General features: G+C 51.7%; 1 protein-coding gene across 1 annotated transcript in view; it reads left to right on the top strand.

The window, feature by feature from the left end:
* The window catches only part of PODXL (podocalyxin like), a gene marked incomplete at its 5' end in the record, with an annotated part of 45,272 nt that overhangs the window by 10,371 nt on the left and 8,145 nt on the right, over positions 1 to 26,756 (top strand). Inside the window, 2 exons of the mRNA XM_081102642.1 lie at positions 24,258 to 24,854; positions 26,261 to 26,511. Of these exons, the coding sequence (XP_080958768.1) occupies positions 24,258 to 24,854; positions 26,261 to 26,511 (848 nt within the window). The remainder of the gene's footprint in view (positions 1 to 24,257; positions 24,855 to 26,260; positions 26,512 to 26,756) is intronic.

Here is a 26,756-nt window from a genome sequence, read left to right as displayed (position 1 = left end):
TCCACCTTCAGGCTCTCATTTTTCCTGGGAGTCGGGAGCCACATGGCTGAAAGGGTGGGGAGAGCATCTTGTTTGCTGAGTCACTTGCTTGCATGTGTTTTCCAAGATGCTGCCAGCACCTAAAGCGCCCCTCTCACCTAAGGCGCCCCTAGACAGTGGTCGGCAAATTGCGGCTCGTGAGCCACATGCGGCTCTTTGGTCCCTTGAGTGTGGCCACGAAGTTTCAATCACACTGTACGTGCGCACCCGCACGTGGTACTTTGTGGAAGAGCCACACTCAAGGGGCCGCAGTTTGCTGACCACTGCCCTAGCACATAAGGCTCCCCTCACAGGAAGGTCGCTGAGCTCAGCTCAGTTCAGCAAGCACAGGGAACCCCAGCTCAGGCAGATGCAGCTCTGCACGCCAGCCCTAGGGGGCGCTGCCGAGTAGTGTTGGCTGGGTCTCGGCCTGCTGCTCCCTTCCCCCAGCCATGTGCTATCAGCCCACTCCCCTACATATCCCCTCTTCCAGCCAGGCTGCATTCATCTGGAGACCCCAGAGCACCGCCCAGAGTGGCTTCTCACCCTGACAGCCACAGTTGGCCCTGTCACAAGGGAGCTTGTGCTGTGGATACCTGGCTCTCCTCCCCTTGGTATCCTGGGAGCTGGCACTTGGGTGGAGAAACACTTTGGCTTTTACTCCCAGGCCCAGGGAGATCCTATAAGTCTGGTCCTGACCACACAGAATCACATCTCTGAATTCCATTTGCTTTTTTTGGCAATCATGTCACCCCAACTATAACTGCCCCAGGGCCTCCTGTTAATTAAGCTTTGTGTATTATGTGTGTGGGGGGTGGTGGCAGGCATGGAGCAGATACTCAGGAGGGTCCATCTGAGTCGGGTGTCGACTAGAGAGCAGAGAGAAAACGAAAACAGGTTTGCAAGAGGAAGATGCTGCACCACTCGGGGCAGAGCGCCCCCTGCAGACCTCAGCTTCCTTATCGGAGAGGGGCTGGTCCAGGAGTTCTCGGGGACCCTCCTGTTCCCCATTTCTTGGTCATCTGGATGACTTGACCTGCCTGATGATTTTGGCCCCAGAACTGCTGGCATAATGGGACTGGGTTCAAGTGAGTGGATGCACCCAGGGGGGCTGGGGGAGGGGGGCTGGGGGAGCCTTGATTGGACAGCACTGAGGCTTTGAGTCAGTGGATATGGCTGGAGGCGAGGGAAGCTGTTCCCACTGCAGCTGGCTGCTGGGGACAGCCAGCAAGAGACACCTTGAATTCCTGGATAATGTGAGGGAGGGCGTGCGTACATGTCCCCTGTTGTCCTGAGATGCCCTGTCTCCTCACCACCAGCCTCCCCATCCAGTGGCCAGGAGGGGGAGCAGAAGCATAAGGGCCTATGCGTCCTACTGCAGCGATGGGCGGTCACCGCTGTGCCGCAGGAATCTGTGTATATCTACATATGTTTATTTATTTAGAATAAACACCTTTATTACATGAGCTAAGACAGGAGGGAAGAGGTTGTATTTGCCTTCCCGGGCCTTGGTTTCCTGCAATTAGAACTCCAGCCCCTGGCCCTCTCACATAGCCATCTGCTGGGCCACGCTGGCCTGGTCTCGAGCGATGCAGGCAAGAAGCCTGCCTGCTGGAGCTGCCCCTCGAGAAGACCGCTGATTTTGGCATTCTTTTTCATTTCGTGAGATTTCTTCTGAATTTTCTTTGATCGTTTTCTGTCAAATTCTCTTCCTCATCAGGGTTAGCGTGGCCGAGGGGTGGTGCCTAGTGGGACTCGCACGACTGTGGGTACCGGGCGCCGTCAGTGAGCACGCTGCAGTTCTTTTCGGGGGGCTTGCTCTGGACCAGCTCCTGTGGGGCGCACACAGACACCAGTATTCCCTGTTTTGCGGGTACAGCACTCGGAGCCCCAGGAGGAGTGGCCCACGTCCTGGCCCTTGTTGCCTCCTGCACGTGGACCGTGTGTGCGCGGCGGGAGCTGACCTCAGTGCCGGCAGCAGGACGTCCCAGCTCATGTTTCCACTTCTTGTGCCGGGGCTTTCTCTTGCTCCCTGTCTTGCAAGCGCTTGTACCAGTTGTTCTGAGCGATGCCCATGGCTCGGTGCCGGCTGAAAAGAGCCCACAAGAACTTTTAAAACATGCAGTGCCTGACTCTTTAGTCAGGGGCACTGACCTCTTTTTCATTAGATTGTCAGATTTTAAAAAAGGACAGTGGCCAACACAACAATAGCCATCTGGTGTGAATGAATCAAAATTATACTTTTTTTTTTTTTTTGGTCAGATTGGCAAAATATGTCTTTTGCTGCAGAATTTAGTGATTAGTTTCTGTGTGCCATGAGATGGAAAGGGTTGAAAATCACCATCACTGCCCACGAGTTCTAGAAGCCAAAGAAGGTGTGACCAGGTGCCCTGTACTCTGCCCATCTGCCCTTGTCAGGGTGGGAGTAAGTGATGTCCAGGGTCCCTTTAGTTCTGATGTTATGACGCAGGGATGCAGAGGGAAGTGATGTCTGCATGGCTCCCTGCCTCTCTGCCCTGCTTCCCCAGCCGGAGGGGTGAGCACCAGCCCCTCTCTGGCTGCAGCTGCAGGTGGGATGCCATCACTGTAAAAGCAAAGACTGGTCTGTGAGGGGAGATGAGAAAGGCAGTGCCCCTGGCCTCAGCATCTCTGAAATCGCGGGCCCTGGGTTGTGCCACCCTCCAGAGCACCTGCTTTCCAGGTGGGACATGTGAGGCCGGAGGACGGTGCTGATTGGCCCAGAGTCATGTCTTGAGGCTCTGTAGCCCCTTCCACGTCAGGTGGCCTTCGTGCTCTGTGCGCAGAGGGGGCCGAATGAACTTGACCTGGACGCCTGCGCTCTGCACCCACCCGGCTGGGGAGCAAGACCGGAAACGCAGCGAGGAGAGTGGAGAAGGAAGTTGGATGGGGAGCGGGGGAGACGTGGGGCAAGAGGCGGTGCCTCCCCTGCCACACCCCAGCCTAGCTTCAGTAGCAGTCACGCGTGATCCCAGAAAACCTGACCCCTGGCCTGGCCCGAGAACCTTCCCAGGGAAGTGTTTCTGCTCCCAGTTTCTTCTGGAAAGAGCGGTGAGGGCACCCCGCGTGAGCGTGTGTGCCTGTGTTCACCTCGCAGTCTCCCTCTCTGCTGTCGCTAAGCCTTGGTGACTTTGGGGGAGACATTTCCAGCTGTTTGGACACCTGGCTCCAACCAGGGCTGGCTCTGGGACCCTTGGTTCCCTTCCTTAGGCGGAGCCATAGGAAACTGAGCTTCCTTGACTGGCTCCGGGGGACGACTTGGCTTTGTTTAAAAGGAACGATGGTGGCTTTTAACTAATCTGCTCCTCCCCCCCTCCTTAGTGGGGATGGGGGGAGGGCTGTTCCTTGAGAAGTTTGTTCTTCTTAGGCAATATCCCTATCAGACTCCACTCACTCCCCCGGGGGAAGCCAAGGGCTCTCCCACCTTCAAGCACCAGAGAAAGCCAGATGCCGCGCTCTGTGGGGAGTTGCCTGCTTTTCCTACCTCCAAAAGCAGAGTCTGGCCTTTATTGAACCCGCTGTGCCGAGTAAGGGGGCGCCTGAGGAGCCTGCTAGCTGAGCCTGAGCCCAGCGCGCGCAGACCTGCCCAGGGGACCGAGTGCTGATGTGGATTGTTGTTCGGAGAGGAGGATGCAGGTGTTATTCCTGGAAGGGGTGCACTCCCTCCAGGGCAGAGAAAGCGTTGGGAATTTGGAGAGGTCCCTGCGGCCTTCACCTTCCACCGGCGGAAACCCGCTGCCTGGGAACGTCACAGGCCCAATTTCACAGAACCCTCTCACTGGCCCCAGAGGCCACTGTCCGTCTATGCTGCACTTCCTTCTGGCTCCTGGCCCTTGTTTGTTTTCACCGGGACTGGAGCCGGGTCCCTGGCCGAGGTTTCCAGGAGTGGCTCAGAAATCCTGCACATCTGGTTATTTTCATGGCTTCAGGAGGTGGCGTGGGAATGACAATGTGCTCTCTCCGAAAAGTAATTACCAAGGTTGTTTTTGAACTGACTGCTGAGGGAAGAGTCAGGTGCCAAATGCGTGCACTTTGGCTGTGGAAGTACGTGTGGGCCCGAGGACTCAGCGTAGCAGGTGCGCCTGGGGCCAGACGGGGCCAGATGAGAAGTTGTGTGAGCCCTGTGCTGAGGTGGCTCACCCCTGTGCCATGGTGGCCCCAGCCCTGTGCCGTGGTGGCCCCAGCCCTGTGCCATGGTGGCCCCAGCCCTGTGCCGTGGTGGCCCCAGCCCTGTGCCGTGGTGGCCCCAGCCCTATGCCGTGGTGGCCCAGCCCTGTGCTGGGTGGCCCCAGCCCTGTGCCATGGTGGCCCAGCCCTGTGCCGTGGTGGCCCCAGCCCTGTGCCATGGTGGCCCAACCCTGTGCCGTGGTGGCCCCAGCCCTGTGCCGTGGTCGCCCAGCCCTGTGCCGTGTGGCCGTTTGGGAGACAGCAGAGCACTGTGCTCCACAGATGGCCTGCTCCCCCACTCTTGCAGGTCCTGTCTCCCCAGCGTCCTCCCCCACCTCAGAGGGAGATGCAGACGGCATCACATGTAAAGCTCTCGGCTCGGTGTCTGGCTGATATGACAAGGCCTTCGTAAGTGCTAGTTGCATAAGTTGAAGGGTAATGATGATCCCCTGTTTTTGATGGACTTGTAGAAAATTCCGTCACATGAAGAGAGGAGGCATATGTGCACACCGGTGCCCCGCGGCGGCGTCAGACCCTACAGGCAGCGCCCTGCCCTCCGGCCCCAGAACTCCAGGCACCGACAGGAAAATGCTTCCCATCCAGCCAGGCCTGCCGCTCTGTGGATTCGGAGTATTTTGACTTTTTCCCCCAAAGCTTATACATGTTTTTGAAAGTTCATTTTGTTCCAAGACAGCTATTTCTCTCTCCGTTGACAGGCAAGGACCAAGGGCCCCGTGGGTCCAGCTCACACAGGCCCGTCTCCCGCCCCCTCTGTGGAGGCTGCACGTGCAGCACGTCTGTGGTCCTTGCTTGGAATATCTTAAAGGCGAGCTGAAGGGCACTCTGCCTCCTCGGGGTCCGGCCTGTGGCTCTGGCCTTTGTGCAGGGGCCCTTCCTGGCAGGGAGGTCAGCTCAGTCAGCCGGACATCACAGGCCGGTGGGTTGGCAGCTCCTGGGCACGCCGCCCGGTCAGACAAATCAGGATTCCCATGGCCTGCAGCCGGCCAAGGGATTAGGAGGCCTTGAAAGGGCCTTGTTTGGAGGAGGCTAGTCCTCTCTCCAGCCCGGACGCAGCCTGGCCCCTTCCCTGGGCAGGCTGGCCGGCTCTCCTGGTACATGAAGCCTGACGCACCGGTCCCGGCCTCCAGGGGTCAGCACCTGCACACCCTCCTGTTAGGACAGTGGCTACGGGTGGCCGAGGCAGGCCCAGGAGGGCCCTCCACGTGGGTGGGAGAGGAACCAGAGGGTGGCGGGGGCTCCACCACAGGCAGGGCAGGGCCGCACCCGTGGGTGGACAGTTGATTGGATTCCAAGCTCTTTTCTTACCTCTCTGCCTTCAGCCACAGACTTAAAATAATGAGTAATCCCAAGAATGTGTTTAGAAGCTTCCTGCTCAGGAGCTCTTTCCTGTTCCGGCTTGGGGGCGGGGCTCTGCCCTCTGACCCTCACCTGGAGAGCTTCTGATGGGGTAGGGTGGGGTGGGGTGGGGTGTGCAGCCAGCTCTGGCCTTTGATTGTCAGTAGGTCACTGAAGCCACCCCTCTGAATCCTGTGGAAGGAAGGCCTCTGAGCTGGCCTGCCAGGGAGGGAGTCGAGAGCAAAACCAGACCTCCTAGCTCCCTCGCCGCACCCACCACTCCAGTTCTCCTGGCCCCTGCACTCAAGCCTACATTTGATGATAACTGGCTCGCTTGGGGGGCAATGGGTGGTGGTGGTGGTGGTGGTGTCTGCAATGACAGAGCTGAGTGGTGTGGCCTGAGATTCCACGTGGGGGTGGCATCTGGGAGCGAGGGAGGAGCTCAGGCCTGGAGCCAGCCTGCCCGCCTGGCTCAGCTCCTGCCCATGCCCTGCAGGACCAGCAGCTCAGCCTCTTGAAGTGCAGACGTCTGTCCCCTGGGGGCATGAGCTGCGGAGTTAGTGGGAGTTAGTGGGAGTTAGTGGCAGCCCTGCCCACAGTGGCCACGCATGGGAAGCCACACAGTGAGAATGAACAGCGTACAGCTCGGGAAGGATGCAATGGCTCTCCCGGAGGGTGCGTCGCACAAATAAGATGCCCAGGGAATGCAGCCAGACCCAAGAGTCAGTACTGTGCGATATCACTGATGTACATTCAAAAGCAGGCAAACCAACCCGAGGTGTTTAAGATAGAAGAGAGGTCGCCCTGGGGGTGGAGCGTGGCTTCAGGGGACACAGGATGGGCCTCTGAGATTCCGCGTTCCATTCTGGGATCTGGGTGCTGGTGACGTGTGTGTTCCTGTGGCGTGTGATTCTCTGAATGTGATTCTTGGATGCAAACACTCTGTGAAGTGAATGAGGAAGGGGATGTTCTCTGAACACAGCAGGCGCTACTGGGAGCCCAGGGCAGAGCCACTGAGCAGGTGGGCGGCCCAGGCCTGGGTGTCCTTCTCGGCGAAACCGAGGAGGAGAGAGGCCCTGGGCCAGGGGCTGCCGGCCCCAGAGGAGAACAGACAAGGAGCCTAGTTAGGTGCACCAGCTGTCTACCCCAGCCTTGTGTGTCCTTGGCCATTCCAGTGAGGGTCAGAGAGAGGGCAGCACCAGGCGAGCTGAAGGGCACTCTACCTCCTCTGGAGACACACTTAGTGTCCCCTGAGGATGGGGTGTTGTGCAGGTGCCAGGGGTCCTCGGGGAGTGGCCACAGATCTTCCTCCAGGAGTGCCATTGCTGGTAAGTGGTCACAGCCACACAAGGAGGGGGAGCCGGCACCTACGCTCACCTCTCTGAGGGGTGAGTTATTGGAATGCGGTGCTCTGAGATTTTAAAATTCTTACTTGTTTGTGTGTGAAGTTGACAGTGTAGGTGTTTCCCTTTGTCTGCGATGGGATTTGCAAATACTTCTCTCAGTTTCTAATGGGGGCTAGTGCAGGTGGCGTTGGGTTCTTCAGGGACCACAGGATTGGGTCCACAGTGGGGTAAAAGCCTAGGCTCCCAGCCCCCGACAGGAGGGATCGTGTGCCTCAGGGGTGCACAAACTCGGGCTCAGCCACCTGTGTTTGTAAGTAAAGGGCATGGGAACGCAGCCGTGCTCATTTAGGTGCATGCTGCCTGTGGCTGCTTTGGGGGTACAGTGAAGTTGAGTAGTTGCAGCAGAGACTGTATGGCCCGCAAGGTCTACAATATTTACTCTCTGGCCCTTTACAGAAAAAGCTTGGCAGACCCTGTGAGACATTACTGTGTCCCAATGCCATTATCTACAAATGGGAGGCAAGGCCCACAAAACGGAAGTGGCTTGCCTGAGTAGTAGCCCCAGGCGGAAAACCAGCCCCCCACTCCTAGCTGGTCCTCCTCAGGACCCCAGGTGCGCGGAGAGAAAGCTGCCCCTCAGTCCCACCCCGCCCCGAGTCCCCCGATTTCCCACGTGCTGTGGGACTGAACAGGTCAGCTCACCTTTCTGCACTTCCGTGCTTCTGTTTTAGCTTCTAGGTATGGATTGATTTGAGAGAGCGAGAAACATGGATTTGTTGTCCCACCCATCCATGTCTTTACCAGTTGATTCCCATACGTGCCCTGACTGGGGGTCAAACCAGCAACCCCGGCGTATCGGCCGGCACGGTGCTCCAACCAACTGAGCTACCCGGCCAGGGCATGCACTTCGGTTTCTGAATAGTGGAAACTTTTGGGGGTTTTCACCATTGAGAGGCTGCATAAAAGCCGGCCCTCCATGGACGGCTAGTACATTTTAATCCATGAGTTCCCGCCCTCTTCAGAGCCAGACTTATCAGACTTTCCTCTGCATCCCCACCGCCCAGGGTGGGCTGGGAAGGAGGCCCAGGTGCTGTAGCTGGCTTCTCGGGGGAGGAAACCCAGACCCGAGCAGGCCATGGGCACGCCCAGCATACCCCTCCCCGCGTGGCCCCTGACACCAGGCGCAGGTCCCTAAATAGCCCCCAGAAAGGAGGCCAGGCTGCGAGCCTTTCCCTGAGACTGAGGTCTGGGGTCCACGTCAGGGCAAAACTCAGGCGGCTGGCAGGGAAGCCCTCCCTCCTCACCCTGCTCTGACTCCCCAGGCTTCTCTGAGGAGGTGAGGAAGCTCTTCCTGGATCCAGGCCCCTCCCTGCTCACCCCCTTGTCCAGGAATTCGCTGGGCCATGGCCACCCTGGTGCTTCATCGCCCCCTCACCTCTCCCCTAAGTGGCCATGCCTCACTGGGGACCCCGGGGAGAGCCCTGATGGGTGAGGAAGCCTGTGTCCACCCCTCTGGGGTCACAGCCTGTGCAGGCGTGGGCATCCCGGGAGGAGGAGCAGGCAGGCCTGTGGCAGGAGGTGTGGGGGGCGTGACTCTGTGGGCCTGGGGGGGGTAGCCTCACTGCACTTCCTATGTGCGGGCACTGCTGTCAGCACGTAAAGGTCTGACTCAGGTACTGTCCTTACCCTCCCTGCTGACAGGGAAACTGAGGAACAGAGTTAAGACCCTTGCCTGGCACACGGCCTGTGTGCGGTAGAACAGGGACCTGAACCCAGATGGTCTGGCTAGAAGTGTGCTCTTAGCCACTGTTTCTGGGGGGTGCATGTGGGGAGAGAGGAGGGGGCACACAGTGGGACTGGGCAGGGGTGTGTGCAGATTGGAGTGGATGCCCTTAGGCCAGCGGTTCTCAACCTGTGGGTCGCGACCCCTTTGGCGGTCGAGTGACCCTTTCACAGGGGTCGCCTAAGACCATCCTGCATATCAGATATTTACATGACGATTCATAACAGTAGCAACATTACAGTTATGAAGTAGCAACGAAAATAATTTTATGGCTGGGTCACAACATGAGGAACTGTATTTAAAGGGCCAGAAGGTTGAGAACCACTGCCTTAGGCTCTGGGCCACACTGCCAGGTGTAGGGGACGGGGAAGCAGGATGATTTGTGGGCTTGGGGCAGAAGAGGTGGGGTGAGGTCCCTGGTCTTGGAGCCCTCGCCCGCAGGGAAGGGGGTCCCCATTGCTGGGAGACGGCATGCCGGACAGGGGCTGCCCTCTCCTGCCCAGGGAAACTGCCAGACGAGGACCCACCCTGGGAGTGAGTGTCGGGCGGTCCAGCTGGAACAAGCTGATAAGGGCTGAACAATTCCAGATTTGAAGAATGCCCGGAATTATCTCCCCTGATGGGGCAGCTCTGGGCCCGGCGGGGAGAGGAACGGGGAGAGGCGGTGCTGAGGAGCCAGGCCTGATCCCCCCTAGGGTGCTGTCCTGCTGTCCAGAGGCCCCAAGAGAACAGGGGAAGGGACAGGGCTGTGGGGAGGGGGCCAGAACCTGTGGCCACGTTGACTCGGTCTGCCTGGCAGTGATAAAGGCAGGTTGGGACCCTGCCCTTCCCCAGACATTGGAGCCGACCTTCCTGCTATTTTTATTCTCATTATTAACCTCCACCCCAGCCCCTGTCCCTAGTCAGCTTGGGCTGCTGCAAAACCCATAGCCTGGGTGGCCTAAACAATAGGCAGTTCCAGGGCCTGGCAATTCCAACTCAGAGCGGCCGCGTGGCAGGTCCCGGAGACCCCCGCTGGCTTGTAGACCGCCGCCCTCCCGCGTCCTGACATGGCAGAGACAGGAAGCTCTGGGGCCCTTCCTCTAGTCTGAGACACTAACCTTGGGCATGGGGGCGGGGGCGGTATCTGCTCTCATGACCCCATGTGAACTTTCCAAAGGCCCCACGTCCTAGTAGCATCACATTGCCGGGTAGGGCTTCATCGTATGAATTTCGGGGGACACCAAACATCCAGACCATAGCACCTCGTATGCCAGGGAAGTTGACAGGTGCATCTTTGGGGTCCTTGGCCCAAGCAAGGGGCTGTTTGGAGGGGTATAGAGAGGAGCCACAGAGGTCATTACCCTATTTTTCAGATGGGGACCTGTGCCAGGATGAAAAATGTCCCCCTCTCCCAAAATATACATGTCAACCCCGAAGCCTGTGGTTATCACCTTAGGTGGACAGAGGGTCTTTGCAGATGTACTTAAGCTAAGGACCTTGGGAGGAGGTCACCTGGGTTACGTGGGTGCTTGTTGACAGATTGACTTGGCCGTCGTACTTTCCTCTGACACGTTTCCTTATAAGGGACAGAGAGGAAGAGGCGGCAACGTGATCATGGCGACAGATTGGAATGATGCTGCAAGCCAAGGAATGCCAGCAGCTACCAGAAGAGGCAGGGAAGGCTCCCCGTGGAGGCTCCGGGGGAGGCAGACCTGTCACTCGTTGATTTCAGACTTCTGGCCTCCAGAACTCTGAGAATGAATTTCTGTTGCTTCCAGCCACCCAGTTTGTGGGAATTCGAATGGCAGCCACAGGAAACTGATACAGGACCCCATCTGTACAGAGGGTCTGGGCAGAGCTGGGAGATCACCACAGCTGGCTGATGACCACAGCTGGCTAGGAGAGGTGAGGCGAGGCCGCCTCCCCGCTCCCCTCCCCCGGCTCCTGGTCCAGAGCTCCGACCTTTGCCCATAAGCCCCTTCCTGGTGTGTCCACCCAGGCCGGGCTCCCTCCCCCTCCCGCCCCCACCAACCTGGTTAGGACCTGTGTGTGTATGGGGTGGGAGTAGTGGGATCAGCCTTCTTAACGCCACAGAGGAGGAGTATTTATAAAGGGTGGGTACAGGCTAATGAGATACCCAGGGCAGAATTCCAGGGCAGACACCAAGGACAGACCCCGCACAGGCAGAGAGGGATGGAGAAGGGCGTCTTGGTGGGAGGCAGGGAGTACTCAGCTCAGCAAGAGGATGACCAACTCTGCTGAGGCGGGACTTGTAAGGGAGGCGGGGACTCGGGGACTGTAAGGCTGCTGGAATCCGCTGGAATCCGCTGGAATCGGGGCGTTGCCTTATTTTATAAAACCCCAGAAGCAGAGGTGGGGACCTCACCTGGGAGGGGGGTTGGATCACTTCTTTCAAAACAAGGGGAGGAGGGAGAGCGAAGGGGCCTGAATGCAGTGTAAAGAGAGGACATCTGACATGTGGCGCTGGGGTGGGGTGCGGTGGCGGGCCCTGGCCAGGCCACCAGTGGGCTCCTAGGGCAGCCCAGGTCCCTTACTGACCCAGGAGTTTGGGGCCTGCATCCTTTCATAGCCCCTATCCCGCCAACCCCACTGTAATGTCCAGCTGCTACCTAGAAACCTGGCAATAAAGGAGTTGGGGTCTGGGGGGGGGGGAGGGGGTGTCCTAGAGAGCTGGGAGGGGCTGAGGCTTCAAGCAGATTGAACTGAGGCAGCATCGCCACCCCCTCCCCTTCACTGGCAGTGTCTGGGGTGGGGGGTGGGAGGGAAGAGGGAGAAGTTCACAAAGCAGGTGTCGCATGTTGGAAAAGCAGGTCAGGCAGTTCTCGGAAAGGGACAGCCAGGCCTCGGAAGTGGCTGGTTAGGACGGCTCGTGGTCACAGCAAAAGCAGACTCGGGAATGTGCACCGCGTCCGGCGTGGGGAAGCGCCCTCGCATCCTCAGGGCCTGCAGAAAGCATCTGGCCCATTTCACAGATGTGTTTCTTTCTCAGAGGCCAAGACCTCGCCCACGGCCCCGGGCACCAGAGGCAGAACCAGGACGAGAAGGTGCAGGTCTCTGATTTCCCAGCCCGAGCGCTTTCCGCTGTCACACGAGACCTCAGCTTATCCTGCCTGGTCTCTGCCCTTTCACGGGGCCCCGTGGGAGCTCTCTGGTGGTTTTATTTCCCTGGAGACAGCAGCAGCTGGGGGAGGTGAGCTGGGGTAACAAAGGAAGGAGAGGTGGACGCCGGTGTCCAGGCCAGAGCCTCCCAGCTCTGCCTTCCTGCCCTCCTTCCACACACCCTCTTCCTGGGGCATTCTTTGGAGTTTCCTTTCCCGCTATTAATAGTGGAGAGTCAGCCCCAGGTCTGTCAGAAGCCAGAAGCAGGAGGAAACCGGCCCTCGCTGAAGGCTCGGGGCAGCATTCTCCTCACCCCAGGGGAGAAGACTGGGTGGGCGTCTCCTCCCACTCGCATCCACGCCCCACTGAGATAAGCATGTGGACCAACAGTCACGTCCCGGTGCTGCCCCCTGCACCACACTCATTTCAACACAGCCTTCCAGACAGCTTCATGTCATCTCCGCCCTGCAGATACCTTACCCCCTGCCCGGCGCTCCCCATCCCTCCCTGCAGACGCCCTCCCTCCGCTCCATCTCAGTTGGGGAACAGGGACCTCAGTAGTCACCTGCATACACAATGAAATGCCCCGGCCTCCCGTTTTCTGGAGCTTCCCCATCGCTACTTCACTCACCCTTCCGTTTCACACCCGAATGCTCTCACCAACACAAGCTGCCCACCTCTGAAACGTGAGCATTTCATTCTCATTTCCTATCCACCCGTCTGTCTTTAAAATATATGTGTATATATATATATATATATATATTGATTTCAGAGAGGAATGGAGAGGGAGAAACAGATAGAAATACCAATGAGGAGAGAGAATCATTGATTGGCTGCCTCTTGCAAGCCTTCCACGCCCCCCGCCCCCTTACTGGGGATCGAGCCCACAACCTGGGCATGTGCCCTAACTGGGAATCAAACCTGGGACCCTTCAGTCCGCAGGCCAACGCTCTATCCACTGAGCCAAACCGGCTAGGCCCCATCTGTCTTTGTCATTCAGTATTTCACAATCCATCGTAAACCACCCCTACCTTACTAATATCAAGTCCCTTGCACCCTCTTCCGCCATCATACTCACCTAGCAAACCCATTCCCACAGGAGCCCTGCCTCCATTTTTCCGTGCCTGTGCCAAAGTAGCAGAACACTGCTAAGGTAAAATCACACTCTATCTGATTGGATTTATTTTATTTTTTTTAAATATATTTTTTATTTCAGAGAGAAAGGGAGAGGGAAAGAGATATGAAACATCAATGATGAGAGAGAATCATTGATTGGCTGCCCCCTGCTCGCCTCCCACTGGGGACTGAGCCAGCAACCCAGGCATGTGCCCTTGACCGGAATCGAACCCAGGATCCTTCAGTCCGTGGGCTGACGCTCTATCCATTGAGCCAAACCCGCTAGGGCTGGATTAATTTTAAATTCATGATTCTGCCAAAGCCGGTTTGGCTCAGCGGATAGAGCGTCGGCCTGCGGACTGAAAGGTCCCAGGTTCGATTCCGGTCAAGGGCATGTACCTGGGTTGCGGGCACTTCCCCAGTGGGGGATGTGCAGGAGGCAGCTGATCGATGTTTCTCTCTCATCGATGTTTCTAACTCTCTATCTCTCTCCCTTCCTCTCTGTAAAAAATCAATAAAATATATTTAAAAAAAAAATTCATGATTCTGTGCCTCAATTTGGCACCAATACTATGAGGCAGTCATCCTTTTTTCCTCTAGCACAGTGATCCTCAAAGCGTGGTCCTCTGCCCATTAGCTTCAGAACCACTTGGCAACTTGCTATGCAAGTTCTCGTGCTCTATCCCAGACCTGCTGAATCAGGAACTCTGGGGCTGGGGTCTCTGGGGCTGGGATCTCTGGGGCTGGGGTCTCTGGGGTTGGGGTCTCTGGGGCTGGGGTCTCTGGGGTTGGGGTCTCTGGGGCTGGGGTCTCTGGGGTTGGGGTCTCTGGGGCTGGGATGTCTGGGGTTGGGGTCTCTGGGACTGGGGTCTCTGGGGCTGGGGTCTCTGGGGCTGGGGTTGGCAGCTGGTGCTTTAACAAGGCCCCCGGGTGACCGATGCTACCAGTGGAGAACCACTCTCCTCATCGGCTTACTTTCCCATTTCCAACATGAGAGTTCATGCTTTTCCCTTCCTCATAACTCCTCCTCCTCTCTGATGTCCTTTATGTGAGTACAGCAGATTTCATCTAGCCTTGCTTGAGAAAACGGAAGCTGTCAAAGGGAAATTGAGGTCTCACTACCCCAATTACAAATGCACTGACATGTCTCTGTGCATCTTCCCTCGGGTTTCAAAGGCGGACGTGCCTGGCCCTGTGATGAAGTGCGGTACTCCCTCCACTGGGGGCTCTGGATCAAACCCACGCCTCCTCTTCTGCACCTTAACGACCCGATGAGACAGTAGAGCTGGGACAAACCAAAAGCAGTGTTTTTATCAGCTCTAGCGTCTCCTGCCTCCAAAAAAGCAAAGCTTGCTTTAGACCAGCTTCCTCCAGGGACTGCCACATTTCTCTGCCCCTCTTCATGCCTGACCTCTGATAAGTGATCTACACACACAGCCCACTGCCCTACCACCCACCCACTGTCAGTCCGCTCCAGGCTGGCTCCCCCTGCGCTGATCCCATTAAAAGTGTAAGTGATCCGATCACCAGGGACTTCGGTGTTGCTGAGTTCATCAGTCAGCACAGATGACTCCCTCTTTGCAAAAACAATCAAACCAATAAATCAGAAGGCCCTGTTGTATCTTCCTATTTTCCCTAGAAATAGCTGTTATCCTAAACTTAGTATTAAATTCTGTAAACTTCTAGTAATATTTTCTGTTCCTGTCTCAAAAATTGTAGGTAGTTTTGTCAATTTTTGAACCCTATAAATGTAACCATATAAGTATTCTTGTTCTTGCTTTTACTGGTCAGTATTATTTTTAGATTTACTCATGATAATATATGTATTGTATAATAAAAATATAATACACATTCACTGATTTTGTTCAGTGTCGTTGAGTATATTCCATTATATGAATATATCATAACTTTTTTTATACATGTTACTGTTAATAAACATTTGCTTGTTACCTATATGGAGCCAATACAAAAATCCTGTTAGAGGCATTCTTATGAACACATCCTGATGTATACATGTAGGCATTTTCCCAGGGTAAGTGCCTAGTGGTACATATGAAAACTGTAGATTGAAAACTATGGGCGTGTTACACTTTACTGGGTAAGGTCATACTATTTTCAACGTGCTTGTACCAATTTACACCACTCTGTATTTTTGCTACCACTTGCCAATCCGGTGTGTATGAAGTGATAATTCTTATTTAATTTAGTATTTCCCAAATTACTAACATTTCCACATGTTTATAGGCTATCGGTGCTGCTTTTTTTCTGTGAAATACCTATTTGATTCTTTTGTCTATTTTTCTATTGGGTTGTTTTCTTACATATAGATGTTTTTTAAAAAATATTTTTTAGATACTAATCTTTTATGACTACAGATGTTGCAACTATTTTCTCCCGATTTCTTTTTATTTCCCTTTTGGTCTCTTTTTTTCCTGCCCTGTGTTTTTTTATTGCTTAAAGTATTACAAAGGGTATTACATATGTGTCCTTTTTTTTCCCCCGCCCTTGACAGTCCCCTAGCCTCCCCTATCCCCCAGTGTCTTATGTCCATTGGTTATGCTTATATGCATGCCTGCCTTGTGTTTTTAAATAATTGTAGATTTACAGAAAAATTGAAGTGATGATCCAGAGTTCATATACCTTTTCTTCAGCTTCCCCTAATGTTAACATCTTACATAACCACTGTACGTTTATCAAAACTAAAAAATTAACACTGGTACAATACTTTTAACTAAATAAACTACAGAGCATTCATATTTTACCAGTATTTTCACTAATGGTCCCCTTTGTTCCAGGATATGACATTGCATTTAATCATGTCTTTCTTTTCATGTGTGGCAGTTTCTTCGTCTGTCCTTAATTGTTCCAAACCGTAGTAGTTTTTAAGAGTACTGATTGGATATTTTGTGGCATGCCTTTTAATTTGGGCGTGTCTGATGATCTTTCATGGTTAGATTGGGGTTATGTCTTTTCAGAAATAAGACCTTATCAGGGGACCTGATGACTTATGGCTAGTCATGACTTACCGTTGGTGACGATAGCCTTGGTCATTTGGTTAAGATGATGTGTCTTCCAGGTTTCTCCGCTAAAATGCCACTAGTTTTCCCTTTTTGTCCTTCTTTAGAAGAGTCTAAGACTGGCCACATTCAGATGGAGGCGGGGAAGGGCGTTTCTCTTGCAGGAGGGAAGAGTATCGACGGGTTTTGGAATTTTTCTGTAATGATGATTTGTTTCTTCTGTCCCATTTCTTTTATCCAATCATTTATCACCATGGACTCATAGATAATTATCTTATTCTTTTGGTTCCAATGCAATATATTTTTTTATTTTGTTACTTAAATTGTTCTGGGTTTGGCCATTGGGAGCTCTTTGTCTTTTGGACTTGCCCACTCCCCCCACCCCCACCCAGCACTTCCTTACTTTTGGGCCTTACAAGATGTTCCAGGCTCATCTGACATTTTCTCTCCATCAGCACTAGGATCAGGTCATTTCTCCAGGGAGCCTGGCTCCTTTTGTGGGAGAATGACTGGGTTACACTTGATGCTACTGGTTGTCACTACTTTGAGACCCTCTCAGTGGACAGAGCTAGGAGATATATGTTTGTGTACTGACCCATGTACGCACACAAACATACAGTGGGGCCTTGACTTACGGGTTTAATTCGTTCGGAGACCGAGCTCGTTAAGGAGCTCGTTAACTCAAATTACTCTATCAAATCGGCGGAGAGACAGCTGGTATCTCAAAAACTCGTTAGTCGGGACACTCGTAAGTCAAGGCCCCACTGTATACACATTTATCTACTTGTATGTATGTATGTGTACTTATATAGGAACATGAGTGTGTACTGACTTCTCTGCCTCTAACATCGTATCTTCTCAGGGTTCATTCAGCTTCTTCCCCACCCGCCGGTTTATCTGTAGCTTCTCCTCTGACAGTGAAGAATCTGGCTCATGTTATTTATCATTTATTTACTGATTTGACCAACCCTGGTTTACACATAAAGAAGTTTTAAAGTTGATAATCCACACCCTTGTAAGAAACAAATTTACCACTTAGCGTGCACTGTTTTTATGTAGTCCTTTTTGTCTTAGTTTTACAGTACCCATTCAGAATACCATTTCCAGTTGCTTTGGTCAACTTTCCCATCTCTCCAGTGAGGTTCTGTCACATGCATTTGTAACCTAACTAACATTTATTTTCATAGCCTCCATTAAATCCTTGATCATTTGGTTAAGATGATGTGTCTTCCAGGGATTACATCCTGGGATTTCCTGAACATCCCAGGGTTTCCCCCTCTAAATTTGCACTAACTAGAGTTAATTCTTTAAGGTGTACTGTTTTATGGGTTTCTGAAAATGCAGACTCTTGTATCCATCACCCCAATACCATATATAACAGTTCCTGCCGGGGTCCAACCCCAGCAGGTCCAGGGGTTCCCAAAGGCGTAGACGGAGTCGGCGAAGAAGGAATGACACGGAGACAGCGTTCAGTTGATCAGCAGCCTAGCCAGGATCTCCAGCCAAGTTCTGGTCTCGATCTCCAGAGAGGTTCTGCTCTGGATCTCCAGCGAAGTTCTGGTTAGGATCTCCAGCCAGGTTCTGTCCAGGTTCTCCAGCCAGGTTCAGTCACCAGGTTCTAGTCAGGTTCTCTTGCCAATTTCTGTAGTCAGGTTCAGTCCAGGATCTTTTGCCATGTTCTCTCCAGCGAAGTTCTTCTGTGTGTAGGTTCTGTGTAGGTTCTGTCTTCTAAGTTCTCTCTCCTAAGTTCTGTCTGCTGTTGTCTTGCTACAACTGTATTTATACCAGTTGATTCCAATCCTATCAATCTCTATTCCAAAGGTTAGGGCGTTTCTTATCTCCATTCCAGGGAGTAAAGATTATGTAGCTTAAGCATGATTGTTCATAGTTAAAGTGATTAATTACCTGCCTGGCACTTAGTTAAGAGGTTTTATTCCCTCCCTAATTTCAGGGGAAAATCCCTACCTGGGGAAACAACCTTTCTCAGAGACCTTGGTTAAAACACATAGTGCCAAGAAGGTGAGCAAACATATTAAGAACAATATGCCATATATGCCAGGTCCCTTGAAACAGCAAGCATGGACCGGCTCCCGGCAAGTTCCATTGTTCTAACATGAATTCCTCACCCTCACTCACCCTCACTGATCTGTTTTCTATCCCTACAGTTTTGCCTTTCCCATAATATCGTAAAAATGGAATAAAACATGTAGCCTTGACTTCTTTCATTTAAAATGTCTTTTTAAGATTCACCCATGTTACATTCATTGCTTTTTATTGATAAGGAGGCATTGTATGGGTGTATGACGATTTGTTTATTCATTCACTTGAAGGACATCTTGGTTGTTTCCAGTTTTGGGTGTAAATAAATAAGAATGGAATTGCTGGGTCATATGGCAATTACTGGTACATGCTTAACTTTAAAATAGACTGCTAAACTGTTTTTGCAGAGTGACAATACTATTTTGCATTCCCACTGGCAGTGTCTGAGACTTCCTGTTGAATATTTGGTATGGTCAGTTGGTTTTTAGCTGTTCTAATAGGTGTGTAATGGTATTGCATCATAGCTTAATTTGTATTTACCTAATGACTAATGATGTTGAACATTTTTTCATGTTTGTCATCTGTATATCTTTTTTCTTTTTTTTAAAAAAAACTGATATTTAGAGAGAGAGAGGAAGGAAAAGGGAGAGAAACATCAATGAAATCGATCCGCTGCCTCCCGCATGCCCCCTGCAGGACAGAGCCCACCACCTGGCCATGTGCCCTGACTGGCAATCAAGCCAGTGACTTCTCCGTGCAGGGAACCACGCTCAACCAACTGCGCCACACCTGCCAGGGCTGTATATCTTTGGTGATTTCTTTTCCTTGTAGATTTTTTGCCCTCTTAAGAAAACTGGGTCATTGCCCTGGCTGGTGTGGCTCAGTGGTAGAGCGTCAGCCCACGTACTGAAGCGTCGAGTGTTGATTCCGGTCAAGGGCACATACCTGTGTTGTAGGTTCATTCCCTGGCCCCTACAATGGAAAAAAATCAATGGGAAAAATATCCTCAGGTGAGGATTAACAACAACAAAAATTGGGTTATCTTTTTATTGTTGAGTGTTGTGTGTGTGTTTTTAATGTGTGGCATTTTGTTTTGTTTTGTTTTGTTTTAGAGAGAGAAGAAGGGAAGGGACAGAGGTAGAGAGATAGAAACATCAATGAGAGAGAAACACATTGATCAGCTGCCTCCTGCAGGCCCCCTACTAGGGTTTGAGCCTGCAACCCAGCATGTGCCCTGACTGGTAATCTAGTTGGATGCTTAATCACTGAGCCACACCGGCCAGGCTGTTGTTGAGTTTTAAGAGGTGAGTTTTCTCTTATTGAGCTGGGTAGGACTTCTCTTACAATGCTCAAAGGAGTGATGAGAGAGTACAGACTTGCCTTGTTCCCAAATTTAAGGGCAAAGCATTCAGTCCCTCCCCATTAATTATGATGTTGGCTGAAGGGTTACTTGGAGATATCATTTATCAGGTTAGGAAAGTTTCCTTCTATTCCTGGTTTGCTGAGGTTTTTTTTGTGTGTGTGTTTTTTATCCATGAATGATGAATTTTGTCAGGAATTTTATGAATATAATAAGATGATATGATTTTTCTTATTTTATTGTCAATATGATGAATTGCATTGATTGGTTTTTAAATACTGAACTAGCCATGAGATGAACCTCATTTGATCATGATGTATTAGCCTTTTTATATCTCGCTGGATTTTAGTGGGTCATTAGGGAAGATCAAATTAAAACCACAATGGGCAATCTATTATAGTCCATTAAAATGGCTATAACAAAAAAGACAGATGACAACAATTGTTGGGGAGGATGTGGAGAAATTGGACCCCTCATATATATTGCTGTTGGGTATGTAATAAATATGGTGCGGCCACTTTGGAAAACAGTTTGGCAATTCCTCAGAATGCTAAATATAGACTTACCTTAAGTAGCCCAGAAATTCCACTGCTCGGTATATACCCAAGAGAAATGAAAACATATGTCCACACATAAACTTGTGCACAAATGTGTAGCAGCATTACTCATAACAGCCGAAAAGTTGAAACAACCCAGATGTTCATCAGCTGATGAGTGGATAAACAACTGTGGCATATCCATACAGTGGAATAGCATTCAGCAATGAAAAGGAATAAAGAACTGACATGCTCATGGGTAAACCAAAAACAAACGTTATACTAAGGGAAAGAAGCTACTCATTGAATGAGTCATAGTCCCTGTGTGATTCCATCTGTGTGAAATGACCAGCAGAGGCAAAGCCACAGAGTCAGAGAGATTATCGGTTGCCTCGCACATGGCTTTTCTTCTGCCATGTCTTCAGTGTGCGAGTTTGCGCTCCTCTAGGTAAGAGGTTGGGTGGGTTTGAGACTTGTTGCAGCAGAGGCTGCAAGTCCTGTAAATAGTACCGGTTCGTTTTCCTGCTTGGCTGTAGGTCTCCCTTTCTCTTGCTCCCCAGAGAGTCTCTCCCAGCTCCCTCCGGGCTCCATTTTTCACTGCACACTTGCTAGCATTTGCATTAATGGTGGGGAAGGGCATTTTCTGATGCTCTGAGTAACATCAGTCTTACATAGGCCCTGGAACCCGGGGCTCGAGGGTGTGGCCTCCTTGCCTTTTCTAGAAGTGAAGCTGGACTTAGCACGCATTCCTGCCCTCTCCAGGGGTAGAGAGCGCTTTTATTTTCCTGTTCCCTTTCCCAGCTGCAACGGGGTTTCCACCACTGCCTCCAGGCTATACTTCTCTGCCTTTCTCCTGCAGTTTAATTCTTTGATTTCCTAGCAGAAGTAGGGAACATGAAATCGGGCAGCGTTTCGTTGGTGGCTGTCGGTTTCCTTCCACCAGTGCCCTCAGGCTGTGAATTTTGTTGACTTCCACTGCAAAGTAAGGCTTTTTCCCCTCAGAGGGGATATCAGCCTACACGGAGTTTCAGCAGTGGCTCCTGTTGATCTTCTCTAGCCAGCCCCGCAGGGGAACTTTCTCAAGGTTCTTTCCAGTCTTCCTGATGAGCCTGCAGGGTTCCTGGGTAGGGGGAAACCTAAAAAGGGTTTGAACCTTTCAATGTCTGCAGCTCCCAGGGCTTCCCGCTTTCACACTAGCTCACATGTGGCCTTGACCAATTCATTAAAAATGCTTTGTGTTCTTGCCTAACTTTGTCCTGGGTAGCGAATGCTCAGGTCCAGTTTCTCCCCGCAGTTGCCTGTCCCCAACGTTCAGCTTTCAGGGTAGCTGTTTGCTCATGACCTCAGCTCTCCCGCAGGTTCAAGAAGAGTTGTTAGTTGTCTGTTTCTCCAGCTTTTTTCTTGTTGTAAGGGTAGGAGCGATGTTATTTTTGTGTTTGTTTTTGTTGTTGTTGTTGTTTTGTTTGTTTTCCCCCCAACTATCATTATTAGCTGAAACTGGAAGTCCTGTGGTTTCTTTTGATAAACATTGGTCCCTAATTCTGGTGAAGCCAAATGTGCCTTTTTTCTTGGTTTGTACTTTTCATGTTTTGTTGATTGACAATTGCTTATGAATGAATTCTTTTTACAGACACACATATTAAGGCAAAACAAACTCTGCTATAGACATTTCTTGTAAGGTTAGAATATTTGACCCTTGCATTGAGGCTTGGAGTTTCTTTGTGAGAGAATTTTAACTACCAATTTAATTTCTTTGTGAATATAGGACAAGTTATTATTTCTATTTCTTCTTGAGTCTCTCTGATAAGTTGTATTTTTCTTAGGAATTTGCCCATCTCTCTGCTTCAAATTTATCAGCATTTGCTCATAATGGCCAATACTATAAATAACTGTTATTATAGTTCATATTTTGTATTTATGCCTTCTGGGTTATTTTCCTTTTGATCAACATCACCAGAGTCTTTACTATTTTATTAGTTAATTAAAATATCTATTTTTGGCTTTGTTGATATTTGCTGTTATTGTCTTTTGGTTTCTATTTCATTGATTTCTGCTTTTCCCTTTATTACTTCATTTCTACTATTTTTCTTTGGGTTTATTTTGCAGCTTTCCATGATCAAGTTGAAGAGTCTATAAAGGACCAGACCTGAGCCGGTCCTAAAACAGATATGTGTAAATTACAAGGTGGCCACACCCTCAGCCCCTCTGTTCCTGCCACACTGCCACCTTCCCTCAACTCATACCTGAAAATCTCAAAGAAAGGTAGTTCCCCGTGATCAGTTGTCTGAGAAAGGGAAAGTTTTGTTGATGTATGTAATATGCTAGGACCTGGCAAGAGTGGACAGCTGTGGGATAAAGGCCCAATTGAGGGGAGACCCTAAAGGATAGTGTAAAAAGTTCTTCCAATGGGCAGGACTTTGAATAGTATATTTCATGATTTTTTTTTTAATTGAAGGTAAGCTACACTGAGGTGAGGATCTGACCAAATTTATAAGTAATAACAACTAATGATTTTTTGATAGGTGTTTAGGAACTTAGGATAGTGAATGGAGGATCGGTGCAAGGAGTTTTACGGAAGAGTCATAGAGGTGGACTTCTTGGGATAGAACTGGAGGATTTTTTTCTCACTCTCAATAATCAGGTGGACAAGATGACCATTGTGCCCCTCAGTAAGTTTCTTTCTGCCTCCACCTAATCATGATTGCTCTGGGGGCTCATGGACAAGTGGCCGTGGTGTAGGGAGGCAGCTAAAGCAGACACGTCTCGATCTGAGTATGTTTTCCCAGATGCCATGTTCTGTCAGCAACACGAGGCATGGACGTATAGAGTGCCTTAGTCACCATCATGGTATTCCACAGAGCACACGGCGTCACCCAGGAATTCATTCAGGGCAAAATAGGAGCCTTACCCTTACAAGATGTATTCATCTTACTATGAATCCTACATGTGGTGACATAATGTAGCAGTGGGGAATGTGGATGGAGCCCAGGGACCCTCTGTGGCGCCTCCCAGTATGTTAACACACAGGCATAACAGGAAACGGGGAAGCTCTCACTGATGGCATCCCTGAAGGCTGAGCTCTCTCGTCGGTATCTAGCACTGATGGTGTCAGGGGTGCAAACTGAAGCCAGCCAGGCTCAGTGCTGGTGGAAGTGGTGTCCTCACCAGCCAAGTTCCGGAGAAGAGTTCTGGGTGCAGTTTATGACTTAAGCCTCATTCATTCTTCAGCCATCTCAAGTGATTTCGTTAACTAACTCATTATCTTTTTAATAAATTCATTTTCTGCTTAAAGCAGAGTTGACTTCTAAGAACCCTGGTTTTTATAGTGGAATAAGTGGGGTTTGGGGAGCAGATGAGAAGGTTCAATGGTGTTTGAGTCCTAATCCCCAATACCTGGTACCTGGGAATGTGACCTTATTTGGAAATAGCCTTTGCGGATGTCATCAAGGTGGACCAATGCCTGCCACTGGGTATACTTTTCCTCCCATTTCCCCACACAGCCTTCTCCCTGTTAACTTTGAGTCCTAGCGTAACAGTCACCTCTGAGCTCCTTTCCTTAGCGCTCTCTCTAAACAGCTCCGCCGTGTTCTCTGTATCATTTCCTTGTTCATGCCACAAGAATCCGAGATTCCGAAGTTCTGTCTAACTTGTTTAATTGCTGCCTTACTCACTGGGATGGAAGCTTCCTGAGGCTATGGATTATGTTTTATTCATCGTTGCATCCCAGGGCCCAACAGAGAACCCGTCATCGAAGGGCTCCCTCAATAAATAATTTGTTAAACAAACAATTAGAGGACCTTCATTCCCCGATCCCCTGACAAGGTTAAGCGACCGCGCTAAGGTCCACGCACACTGCCCTGTCCCGCCTTCGTGGTCTCACTGTTACTCTTCAGGAGTCATTTGTCACGTTAGCTTGACTGTCAGCTTCTCCTTCCAGATTGCACGGCCCTGAGAACAGGCATGTCTCTCTCCTGCTTAGAATAGGGCCGTTCAACAAGCAGGAGTCTGTTGTGTCTCCTCAGGGTCATGAGCCTGGGAGCTGGGGAAGGGGCCCAGTGACCCCACGGCCTGGGTCTGTGGGGGGCGGATTGAAAACTTCAAGGGCCCGTGCATGGGGCCGAAGGGGAGCAGGGAGTCCAGGGTGGCTCCACACGCAGCAGGACTAGCTGGCCCCGCCTTTCATTCGGCAGAGTTCCCCTTGACTTTGCTTCACTCTCTGTCTCCCCGTGAGAGGCTTCTTGAACCTCAGAAAAATCTGGGCACGTCAAGGGCCAGGCCTTCAGGGAGGCGGATGGCAGAGACAGAGCAAGGCCCCTGGGTCCTGGGGAAGCTGGGGCAAAGGGCAGAGAACACTGCCAGCTAACGCCCTAACTCGTTCTGTGTTGTCTTTTTGAACAGGCACCGCGACCACAGCCACATCTACAGCCACAGGCAAGCCAAGCACGGTTCCAACCACAGTCACACAAAGCACAGCCAAAGCACCGGGAGATCAGGGCACATCACCCAGTGGCTCAGGGGTGGCTCCAGCCCCAGCCACGCAAAGCACAACGACAGCAACCAGTGGCGGAGATACGAAAGCAGACTCAGGTGGCACTACCACCCCTGCGGGTGGCCCAAAGCAAGGTTCAGGCCAGACTATCCCAACGGCTGCCCCGACGACGAAGCCCAAGACAGAACCCACAGGCGTCCAGAATGAAATGAAAACTACAACTCAAGCTGGGGCCCCAAGTAGTGTTACTACGAACATCGTGACCACGAAGAAAGGACTCCAGGCGACCACTCAACCTGCACATGTGGTTAACACCCCAGGTCCCACTTCTGCTGGCCCTTCCTTGACCACCTCAAGCACTCGACCACCGACCCCGGGCCCTGGGGCTCAGAGTCCCCCAGGGAGCTCTCCTGAGGGGCCAAACAAAATGACGACGGCTTCCAGTAGCCCAGGCACCACACCGACGGGGGTTGCAGGCACACCTCAGGGGACACCTACCCCACCAGGTAAGTAATGCCTTTTATTTTCAAGCAAGAAAAAACTTTTATTTATTCTTTATTTTTTTAATATTCAGCCGAGGAAATTTTTTATTGGTTTTTAGAGAGAGAGGAAGGGGAGGGAGGGAGGCAGAGAAAGAGGGAGAGAGAGAGAAGGCCATCGACGAGAGAGAGAGAGAGAGAGAGAGAGAGAGAGAGAGAGAGAGAGAGACATAGATCAGTTGTCTCCTGTATGCACCCCAGTTTGGGATCGAACCTGCAATCTTTTGGTGTATGGAATGATGCTCCAACCTACTGAGCCATCCAGGCAGGGCAAGAGACTTACATACTCAGAACCTATGCAGTTGCTCAGCTGGAAGACGGAGATCCATGCTCAGGGTTAAACATTGTTAAAGACATGCCACCTTCACTCAGCCTGGTGTGTTCTGAGCGTCGATGCTGTGCCCTGCCCGGCTGAGCACAGACACAAGCCAACTGTCTGCTGGTGGGCGAGACTCGTGGGTGGCAGTGGCGAGGTATTAGAAGTCCTCCAGAGCAGCCTTTCTCCAGTGTGTTTGACGGCAGTCTATAAGGAATACATGTTGGTTTTACACTGCGATGCAGGGCACATACATGTAAAATGCATGTAACGCACACATAACTGATACGAGTTTTCACTAATCAGGGCTTATCCTTACCAGATGTGCCACACCCTGATATTTCCTAGTTCATTCCATTTCCTCTTTCTTTCTCAGTGCTGGTCTTAACCCAGTAAATTGATTTCGGAACTCACTGATGGGTCATGAGCCTCCAGGTCATGACATGTCAGAGGTATTGCATCAGAACTTCTGAGTGCAAGCCTCAGGATCTGCATTTTCAAGCTTCCCCCAGGTAGCCAGGCGCTTACCGAGGTGCTTACTGCCAGGCCAGGAGAGGGTGGTCGAATCCTGCTGTAAGAGCAAGGTCTCTGCATCCGGTGCGGCTGGATTCAAATCCTGGCTCAGCCACTTGTTAGCATAGGACATTAGGCCAACCTCCGAGCTGGTAGTCATGGTACCTGCCTCCTCGGGTTGTTGTGAGGATCCACTAAGAAAGTACCTTTGAGGCACTCAGGACAGTCCCTCCAGGAAGTCAGCGCCTCGGTGCGTGTTGGCTGTTGCTGCTGATGTCACTGTCATTGTTGTTACTCCTTTCCTCTAGTTCTCACGCGGGCTCCTCCAGTCCAGCCCACCCTGCCCCAGGTTGCAGGAATTGCCCTCTGCCTTTTCTTCCTCCTGGTTTGCTCACTCCCGCTTGCAGCCCAGGTGGGCTGGGGGTGGGGTGAGGTGGGGGGATAAGACCAAAGGCCCCCAGGAAACTAATAACAAGAAAGGCTGGTCTTTTCTCTTAAAGGTACCACTCATCTTTTCTCACAACCTTTGTTTTCCCAATTACAGCTCCATTGGCTACCTCACAAGGAAAACAAACCATCTCCAGCAATGTGCCAGCCATCACGGGGACCCTTTCCTCCGTCGCTGGGCCCTCTACTGGGGCCTCTACGTCTGAGCCCCTGCGGCCGGCAACAGCTTCATCAGGACCCGCGGCCACGCCTCCTGGGGGACCCACAGGCTCCAGCACTCCGCTGGCTCCAACTGCCCCCCAAGACTCCAGCATCCCTTCTTTCCCCTCAGCTCCTGGGAATGACAGGGTAAGTCCGGCAGGGATGGGCCGCAGAGAGCACAGACCCGGGTGGGGAGAAGGGGCTCTCTCCGGGAAGAGCATTTCTCTTCTTCCCTTCAGCCCCGGGCCCCAGGCTAGGGCAGCAGGAGCAGCCATCCAATGGCCCTGCTCCCTCCTGGCTTTGCTAGGCGCTGGCTTAGACGGGCGGGCGGGACACACCCGGCTCTGACACTCTGGCCCAGCCACGCTCCCGCTCCCGGTGCCAGGAACTCC

The sequence above is a fragment of the Myotis nattereri genome, assembly GCF_964212035.1.
Source record: "Myotis nattereri genome assembly, chromosome: 11".
NCBI classification, from domain to species: domain Eukaryota; kingdom Metazoa; phylum Chordata; class Mammalia; order Chiroptera; family Vespertilionidae; genus Myotis; species Myotis nattereri.
The sequence above is the reverse complement of the archived record's forward strand: the minus strand, read 5'-3'. Positions and strand labels throughout refer to the sequence as shown.